This window comes from Capsicum annuum, unplaced genomic scaffold (genome assembly GCF_002878395.1).
Source record: "Capsicum annuum cultivar UCD-10X-F1 unplaced genomic scaffold, UCD10Xv1.1 ctg75843, whole genome shotgun sequence".
NCBI lineage: Eukaryota > Viridiplantae > Streptophyta > Magnoliopsida > Solanales > Solanaceae > Capsicum > Capsicum annuum.
The window spans coordinates 1-10066 of NW_025886083.1; the positions used below are offsets into that span (position 1 = coordinate 1).

The following is a 10066-nucleotide window of genomic DNA, read 5'->3' on the forward strand; positions in this document are numbered from 1 at the left end:
TTTTTTTTTACTTTATTGGTGTGTCTTTTATTCACAAATAGAGTGGTTTATATAGGCGAGGAACAAAGAATGTTACAAGAGTGATTTAATGGTGAATTGAATGAATTAACTCATCAAAAATTATCTAACCAAATGAATTCATCCATTCAAGGAGAATTGAAAGGACACAGTTGCAAAAAATTTAAAAGTTACATTTTCTCACAATGTATCTTGTAAATATTTTTGATAACAATGTACTTGGACTTCTCTTTTTGGATAAGCTTAAAGAAGCTTTACACTTTGACTTTGCATTCTAACCATTTAATAAAAATGTTTTCAAATATATCCAGTGAAATTTTACAAGTGAAATCTACGGAGCGTAAAGTGTATACAACCTTACCACTACTTCGGAAAGATAGAGAATTCAGGTACAAGGAAGAGAAAAGTAGTGAAGAAAGTATAATAACTAACGAGAAAATAGTGCAAAGTCTATGATGTTGGGTGAATTTATGCATTCTAGAGCTACTATTCTAGCTTATTTAGCCTTGATTTGAGGATGATTCTTATGCTATATGTGTTGATAATGATATAAATAAATATTTATGTGTCCAAGTATGTATTTACAATGTTTAATGGTGGTTTCACATGAGTTTTGATTCAAATTTATCATTTATAGTTCAACCGAGAAAACTAGTGTAACTAGCTTGAGCTAGGTGTTTTTCTAGTCTATTGTGTTGTGCTCTAATGTGTTTTAATGAGTTACTAAGGTTTTTATTATGTATTTATATGTGAAAAAACTTATTTATAATGTTCAAGGGTCAATTAGATCAATAAAAGAATCAAAACAATAAGTTAAAGCTCAATGTGAATTTAGCCTATGCTTAGCTCGTGTTTCTAGTTTGTCGTTAAGGATGTTGTGTTATTTTGAGCTCTAAATTATTGTATTTAATTCTATAGGATGCTTGGTGAATGGATTATGATGATATATGAAAGATATACAAGCTTCAAATCAAGTGTAAACAACTCAATAAGACTCGGAATGGCTCAACGAAAGCACAAGACCCAAGCTAGACGCAATTTGGACCCCTGAAATGTATGGGGCGCGTGTGGACTGTGAAGGTGGCCAATGGATGAGTTCAAAACATCACTAGATTCATAAGAGGTCCAAGTGTTTGAACCATAGGCACATGTATCTTATAATGGGGTTTAAGGAGGCCCCGTGACGCGTTGAAATCGCGACTAGCTACTGAAATTTGACAGATTTTTTGACAATTGTAACTTGGAACTATGGCGAGACGCGGGGAGCACCAAAATTGGAAAAATTTCACCAAGATGAAGGAAAACAACGTGTAAACCTAATCCAACTTGGTATATAACTTGTCTAATACAAGTATAACTTCCTAAAAAATATTTTAAGCATCTTGGGACATCTTGGAACACCCTAGAACACTTGGGACATCATTGGAGGCTACCACAACTTCTTTTTAGGTTTTATCATTCTGTAATTTTTTTTTATGGTTTGTATCATCATTCCAAGGGATTGGATGATGAATATTTCCATTTAAGGCTAAACCCTCTTTTCGGGGTTAAAGCCAAGAACATGATTATTATTGTTTTGGATTAATTTCGTTTAATTCGTTTATCATTATGGGTTGTTTGTTTATTCTTGTTTTGATTATTTTATGGATTGATCACCCATAAAATACATATATTGTCGATCTTTTGATCTCGGGAGAGGGAATAGGGAGATAGAACATGGGAATAAACAAAGTTTTGGATTTTTATTCTTTTATAAAATAAAGAATTGAACTTAGCGTCTAGGATAGGGATGTATTTAGATGCCTTACTTGATTCAAACGTAGGATGATAGCTTTAATTAACTTAATTGGATTATTGCATCCCCGCTCAACGATATAGTTGTAATGTCTATATTAGGTAAAAGATTAGAGGTTGGGAAACCATGATCATGCAATTAACCCTACGAATCAACAACCAAGATAAGCAAGTTGACGAATGAAGTTCAACACATAGTATGATTTTTCGAAGTGCTTTAACCCTGGATTTTTATCCATTGATTGTCCCAAGACTTTTATTTTTACGTATTATTTATTTTATTTACAAAATTACAAACACTCTTCTTGTTTATTTTTTCTTAATTAGTTAGACTAGAATTAGATAGGCGGTGAACGTAAGTTCCTGTGAGATCGATACTTGGGCTTCCTTGAAGCCACTTTACTACTTGATAAGACCACGTACACTTGCGTGTGCGCTTGGGCACTGTTAGTCTACCAAATAGAAATAATAGACAACCCTGAAATAGTTGAATAACTTGATTACAGAATAAACAACAACATATGATAGGTATCACGAGTAGGGATCAACTCCACCTCAACATCTACACCTGAATCATAAAATAACTTACAATCTCATAAAATTTATAATTTATATTAGATCAATTTTTTTTAAAATACTTTATTCTTAAATTTTGCAACTAAGCAAACCGAGTCATATATTATAAATAGAAAGTGAGAGAGAGAGTAGGCAAGCTCGCTATCAAAAGTCCACTCTCTCAGAAACCGCCAACTTTCAACTCCTTCTGGGCCAATTGAAAACGGAACATACAAATAATACATGTAAAAAATGTCCTTGAACTATTTGAAATGGATCAAAAATATCACTCGTTAGTTTTTTGGCTCAAAAATACCACTCTGTTAAATATTTAGCTAAAAAATACCCTTTCATCTAACGAAATTTCACCAAGCATGCCACCTGTGCAAAAAAGGCCACATGGATATACCACATCATCATCCACGTGTAAAATCCCCTCTTTAATTTCATCAGCCCAATTTGAAATCCGATCTGACCCAAAACAAAAAAAATGGATCCAAAAATAAAACAAAAAAGGAAAGATTCAAATAATTAATAGACACGAATCCATGATTAATTAGGAAGAAACATTACACCAAGAACATCAAATAATAATGAATACTCCTACCAAACACACAACTATTAATCAAACTAGTAGTTCCACTAGCAAAGCTTCCACCGACAGTATTCATAGTTAGGATCAAAACAGTCCAATCATTCTCAATGCCAACTCCAGCTCCAGCATGCTTGGAATTATTAAGGTATCTCGCATGCTGAGACAGAGTATAGTTGGTGATCACAAGGGTCGCGATGCTATCGTGGACACACATAGGGAGGATAACGCCTTCGATTGTCGTGTTAATGTCTATATCACATTTGTCTAAGAGTTTGAGGTACTAAGCAAATTGAGATGCTGGAGCGGGAGTAAAGCCGCCCCTGGGGCATAGGCGCTTGGTTGGTGTTCCATCTCATCTGCAATTTCGTTGGCTAGGAAATCTGTCTTGTCGTGCTTCGTTAGAGGTGGTAAGTTGTGGGATTGCCAGTAACTGTCGATACCCGAAAGGACATGACCTTCTTTAATAGCAATAGCATGTCAATGTTTTATAAGATATAGCAAAAAGTGTTGGAGGAATATTGGTTGAAATTTTTTCTCAATAATTTATCAAGTATATATAATTTATCAAGATTCAAATCTTTCTTTAATTAGTCGAAAGATCCGAATTTTTTTACCCTGTTTTGTTTTATTTTTGGATCGAATTTTTTTTGCTTTTGGTCGGGTCGGGTTTCAAATTGAGCTGATAGAATTAAAAAGGGGATTTTATATGTGGACGATGATGTGGCATGTCCACGTAGCTCTTTTTACACGGGTGGCATGTTTGGTGGAATTCTGTTAGAAGAAGGGGTATTTTTGAGCTAAATATTTAACTAAGGGGTATTTTTAATCCAAAAAACTAACGAGAGATATTTTTGATTCATTTTAAATAGTTTAGGGATATTTTTGATCATTTTCTGTATATTTTAAAACTATACACTATCTCACTTTATTTTTCTTCCTAAGAAAAAAGAAAAATCATATAAATGAATAGGAGTAACATTTTTCTTGTAAAATTAGAAGGTCATGGATAAGTAAATACGGAAAAAAGTAAATACGAATAAAGTAGAGGGAAGAAAAAGAAAACCATACAAATAAATAGGAGCAATGTTCTCTTTAGAAAAATATTAGAGTAACGGATAAAATTATGATCTATTAAAAGGTCATAGATAAAGTAAATATTGATAAATATGAATAAAGTAATTATAAATAAAGTAAATACAGATAAAGTAAATATTGACGTAATGAATAAAGTAAAAATTGATGATCACGAGTTTACAGGCTGTCACAGAAATGTAGCATAAGATTAAGGTGATGTATAATAGATAATTCTGATTTATTTTTTTCTCAGATTTCATTATAGCAGGAGTTTTAATGGACGACTATTTTAAACTCTTCCTAAAATTAGTCCAAAAGTGTTGATGACCAAAATATTCTCTTACTATTATGCTCAGATTCCAAGTTTTCTTACCTTTCTCTATCTTTGTTTAGAGCAATATCTCTGTGGCTTTCGTGTTATGTTTTCCTCTTTGAGCTGTTCAACTACATTTTAGCATATTGTATAATCAATCCCCACGCCCCTCCCCAACACCACTCACCCACCCTCAACTGTCTTGGTCTTCCTACTACAGCTACCACCATCATTTTCTCCATTTATATGAATCTTTTTTTCCAATAAACTTTTTAGTTGTGTTATTTTTCTTATTTTCTTGAAAGTTTTGGAGGTAAAGATTAATGGGTCTTGGTTGATTCTTCAATCTTCTATAAAAATGGTATCTTTATGGTTGTAAAAGCACCTAAAATGGATCTGGAAACAGGGGTTAATCAGAATCTTGTGAAGGTAAAGTGTTAAAAAGATTAGTTTTTTTAGTAAATATTTAGAAATTTAGATCACGTTTTTGATTATTTTTTTTTGTTTTTTTGGGTTTGTAGAGAGAATCGTGGAGGACAATATTGACATTGGCTTATCAAAGTTTGGGAGTTGTATATGGTGATTTGAGTACATCACCTTTGTATGTGTATAAAAGTACTTTTGCCGAAGACATTACACATTCAGAGAGTAATGAAGAAATCTATGGGGTTTTGTCCTTTGTGTTTTGGACATTGACTTTGGTACCACTTTTGAAATATGTGTTCATTGTGCTTAAAGCTGATGATAATGGTGAAGGTGGAACGTTTGCTTTGTATTCACTACTTTGTAGACATGCTAAGGTTAATTCATTGCCTAGTTGTCAGTTAGCAGATGAAGACTTATCAAGTTACAAGAAAGATAATATTATTAGTCCTGCTCCAACTACTTTTGGGGCCACACTTAAATCAACTTTGGAGAGATATAGAGTTTTGCAGAGATTTCTACTTGTGTTGGCTTTAGTTGGAGCTTGTATGGTTATTGGAGATGGCATCCTTACACCTGCTCTTTCAGGTATGCCAGTGTCTTCTTTAGTCTCATGATTGAATAACCAATACTGCCCCGAATTCTCAATTCGAATTCCAAGGTAGGGATAAGGTGTGCTTGCACTTTACCCTCCGCAGACCCCACTGGTGGGATTGCACTGGGTTTGTTGTTTTTGTTGTTATTGAAAAGTGAAAAATTGATGAGATAAATATTCTTGCTTTTATTGGTATTGCACAATTTGTTCTAGTTGCGACAGCTTTTCGACCTATCATTTTTGCCAGCTATCCCTTGGAAGGGAAAGAAGAAACTTGATCCTCAACCCTTCCAATCCTTAGTTCATGGTGACTATCCACCCTTGCCACTGGCTCCCGTTTCGTCTTTACCTAGAGGCGTGAGCCAACTTTCTCTAAGGAACACGACAAAATAGCCCTTAACTTGTGTATATAAATTTTTTATTTCTGGTTGGGAGTAGAACACAACAGAAGCAACAATACATAGGATTAAACTAGTTACCGTGAAGGAATAAGTGTTGGGATTAGAGAATCATGCCTTAGTGGGCCTGAATAGAATGGAATGGTATGAATGGTTCATATAACCGGCTTCAATCACTTGGGATTATCACATGGTTGATTGTTTGAACAGAAGTTTGGAATTTGTGGTGTTTGTTAGTTTCTGATGTCATTCACTTTTTGTGGATTTTTGTGCAGTTTTCTCAGCAGTATCTGGCATTGAACTTGCTATTGGAAAAGAACATCACAAATGTAAGTTTTATGTAATCTTTTTCTGTGAGATCATTATGCTATATGTTTTTTCTTAAGCTGCTTAACCCCGAAGAAAAGTTGTATGATTAACAGTGATTGTGCTTTTTTACCCTACCTAATTAAAAAAACAGTGATTTTCTTTTTGACCTTTAGGTCTCATGAAACATGTGTTGTAACTTTTCACCAAGGGAAAACTTGATGAACCTTCAAATTGAAATTTAAACAGTTTCAGATCTTTATTCAGTGGTTTGACCTTTTTCAAGTTTTCTGAATTTGAAGTTAAAGATTACGTAGGCGTTTGGCCATAGCTTCCAAATATTTTTCACTTTATTTGAAATTATGAAGTTTGGAGTTGCAGTGGTGTGTTTGGTTATACTTTTTGTATAGGAGAGGAGACCACTTCTTTTGATTGGGTTTGGAAAACAAGTTTGGAGCACTTTTCCAAATTTTGAATCCAACTCCATGTTGGATTTGGAAATATAAAACACTAGTACTATTCATAGTGCTTGTTTTCATATGAAAACAGGAGTTCCAACTTCTTGAAACCGTTGGTTATCTTATCATATGCTAATTAACATGTCTATAGATGACCGGAGCAAATGCAATTCAAAGGAATGACTCCCCATTAAGGGGGAGAATCTGATATCAGCAATAAAAGTTCAAATATGCAAGCATAAATATAAATGCATAATGATCAGCCAATCAATATCTGGTTTTAGTTTATTAATTTCAGTGTCCTGTATATTCCCCAAACACAAGTCTAGCCAAATGATTCTGAAGATACCAAATGACAGCCAACAAATTTAGGAGAAAGCAGATTTTCTCCATAAGTTAGGAGCAATCATAGATGTTGGCAAAGTATAGCTAGAAAAATCCTTAGACCCTGAGAGATGCAGGGAAATTAATATACCCTTGTAGTGCTCCAATATCTTGCCAAACGTGACTATTCACATTGTTTTCATTATCTTCATAGCTTAAACTGTCTATCTCTATAAGTTTACAACCTTCTTAATCAGGAAGGAACATGTAGAATCCCTTCATACAATTTGGAGATTCGCTAATATAACGTGTATCAAACAAAGTTGGCAAAATTTTACACAAAGGAAAAGAGGCAACAAAAGATGTTAGGATCAGAAGGGTCTAACATTTTATTGTGAGGACCTTTTGAACTTGTCTATTTGAGTGATACATTCTAGCTTGAGACTCTGGCTTTTGATCAAGGAATTATTTGAGTGATATATTCTAGCTTCGATTTCTTTATTTTATTTAAATTTGTGTAGATTGTTCAAATACTATTTAATTATTGATCCCTATGCTCAAAATGACATGCTATCTTTCTAAAATATGTCATTTGCAGATGTAGAAGTTCCACTTACTTGTGTCATACTGATAGCCTTGTTTGCCCTTCAGCATTATGGCACCCACAGGGTTGGATTTTTGTTTGCACCTGTTGTGATGACATGGCTTATGTGTATCAGTGCTATTGGTGTATATAATATAGTACAGTGGGACTGCCATGTGTATCGAGCACTGTCTCCGTATTACATGTACAAATTCCTGAAAAAAACTCAAAGAGGAGGTTGGATGTCCTTGGGAGGGATCCTCCTGTGTATAACAGGTAAGACATAGCTGTCAATTGCTTTCTGATTATTTCCCTCGAGCAAAATAGTTAACTACTATTCTTTTGGTACGATGATCATCAAATATACAAGTATATTCTTTCAGGTTCAGAAGCAATGTTTGCTGATCTAGGACACTTCTCCCAGTTGTCAATACAGGTATATATTCATTCGTCATGTTATTTCCTTATTCTGTGAACTTGAGTAGGCTTGATCTCAATATGATTTGCAAATTCTTAAGAGAGCATCTATATGCATTCGGTTGTCGCAATAGAATATTTTCAGGGAACAAAAGATTTTATCAGTATTCGTTTTCGGGTTCATCACTCGCTCATGGGATGAACTGTAGATGCCAAAAGGAAAACACAGATATCATGCACTTTTGACGACCAAAAGTTCGTCCTCTGTAAAAGTCAAAGGCTATGAAATGAAAAATAGGATTAGTTTTCTAACTAATATCATGGAAGAATTCCCTCTTGAAGAAAACAATCTCCTGGATTGATCTACATGCGGTTTCACATGCAAATATTGACAAATTAATGTTCTATTATTTGAAGAGGAGGGGCATGGATGCCCCGGTCCGTAGGTGTGAGAGGCTAGCGTTGGATGGTTTTAGGCGGGGTAGGGGTAGGCCGAAGAAGTACTGGGGTGAGGTGATTAGGCGGGATATGGAACAGTTACAGCTCACCGAGGACATGACCCTAGATAGGAAGGTCTGGAAGACGCGAATTACGGCAGAGGATTAGGGCCAGTTTGGGTCGCTAGTGTAGGGATTACTTGGTGGGGGTTTTATTCCTGTTATGATTCCGTGTTCCGTGTTACATGTTTTATTACGAATCTGTGTGCTTTCCTCTGCTTCCCTCTGTTTTATATTACTTATGGGTGCCGTATTTATGTTATGTAATTTGCTTCTGTGTTTTACTATGTGTTTGTGTGGTATCTCGTGCCTTGAGCCGGGGGTCTTTCGGAAACAGCCTTTCTACTTCATCAGAGGTAGAGGTATGGACTGCGTACATCTTACCCCCCCAAACACCACTAGGTGGGAATACACTGGATTTGTTGTTGTTGTTGTTGTAATGTTCTATTATTTGTGAAATTTGATGATGAGCACGTTAGTTTCTCCTGACAATGCCACAAATGATTTCAAATAGTTGTAGTGAAATAAGCGATTTCAGGTGTTAGTCAGTCAAATACTTTATTGCGAGAGTTACTCATAGGACGACCCACCGGTAGACCAAGACTTGAACGGATAGAATCGTACTACCGCTATTGATGCCGGTGCTGCTTGCCGACGGCCCTTCGCTTACTTCTCTGGAGTCAACGATGCCGCTTTTTCCGTCACGGAAACTGCTCGTTGTGCCCAGGTCAAGGAGATTCGATTTGCTTGGTTGGGTTCTTTGCTTGCTTATTCCACTTCTTAATCATCCTTCATTTCACTAATTCGTATTAACATGGACCTAAGATGAATTAGATAGGTTTTACACTTTTCTCAAAGAAAGAGGAAATAGCAAAGAATCATTCGACGCGTAGTGAACTGCCAGATAGATCAGTACAGCTAGGGATGCCGTTGAAACCCGAGCAAAGGCTTCGAATTCTGCGAATTGCGCTAGTTCGAATTTTCATTTACCAGCTACTTGTTTTATGGCTTTTATTTGAGCTGCGGACCCCACTCTGGAAAGGGAGATACCCACATTAATAGCAGGTCTGATTCCAGAATTGAATAGGTCGGCGGATAAGAAGATTTGTCCATCAGTAATGGAAATTACATTAGTAGGAATATAAGCCGAAACATCTCCCGATTGAGTTTCAACTATTGGTAAGGCGGTCATACTTCCTTCACCTAAACTCGAACTAAATTTAGCGGCTCTTTCCAAAAGGCGTGAATGCAAATAAAAAACATCTCCTGGATAAGCTTCACGACCGGGCGGTCTTCGTAATAGAAGAGACATTTGGCGATAAGCTTGCGCTTGTTTGGAGAGATCATCATAAATGATTAAAGTGTGTCGTTCACGATACAGAAAATATTCAGCCAGAGCTGCTCCTGTATAAGGAGCAAGGTATTGTAATGTAGCAGGGGAATCCGCCGTTTCGGCTACCACAATAGTGTATTCCATCGCTCCCCTTTCCTGTAAAGTCGTTACTACCTGGGCCACAGAAGACGCTTTTTGCCCAATAGCTACATAAACACATAAACCATTTTGACCTTGTTGATTGAGAATGGTGTCTGTGGCTACTGCTGTTTTACCGGTCTGTCTGTCCCCAATAATGAATTCTCGCTGACCACGTCCTATAGGGATCATCGAATCAATAGCAATAAGCCCGGTTTGAAGAGGCTCATATACAGAACGGCGCG

General features: G+C 35.9%; 2 protein-coding genes and 1 pseudogene across 2 annotated transcripts; 1 reads left to right on the plus strand and 2 right to left on the minus strand.

Annotated features, from left to right (window-relative positions):
* Positions 1 to 1023: 1023 nt before the first annotated feature.
* On the minus strand, positions 1024 to 4591 carry LOC107846517 (annotated as a pseudogene).
* Positions 4305 to 7872, plus strand: LOC107847766 (potassium transporter 6; the record flags this gene model as incomplete). The annotated part of the gene is given in 5 exon segments (XM_047405200.1): positions 4305 to 4778; positions 4871 to 5360; positions 6041 to 6094; positions 7452 to 7712; positions 7820 to 7872. Coding segments are annotated over 5 exon segments (918 nt in total), but the record flags the coding sequence as incomplete, so codon positions are not given.
* Positions 7873 to 9332: 1460 nt separating this feature from the next.
* LOC124894599 (ATP synthase subunit alpha, chloroplastic-like) lies at positions 9333 to 10013 on the minus strand. Its single transcript, XM_047405199.1, has one exon. The coding sequence runs from the start codon at positions 10011 to 10013 to the stop codon at positions 9333 to 9335; it is 681 nt and encodes a 226-aa protein (XP_047261155.1).
* Positions 10014 to 10066: the final 53 nt, after the last annotated feature.

Bases quoted from the DNA above. Each gene is read 5' to 3' on its own strand.
- LOC124894599 (XM_047405199.1), bottom strand. From the start codon at position 10,013: ATGATCCCTATAGGACGTGGTCAGCGAGAATTCATTATTGGGGACAGA.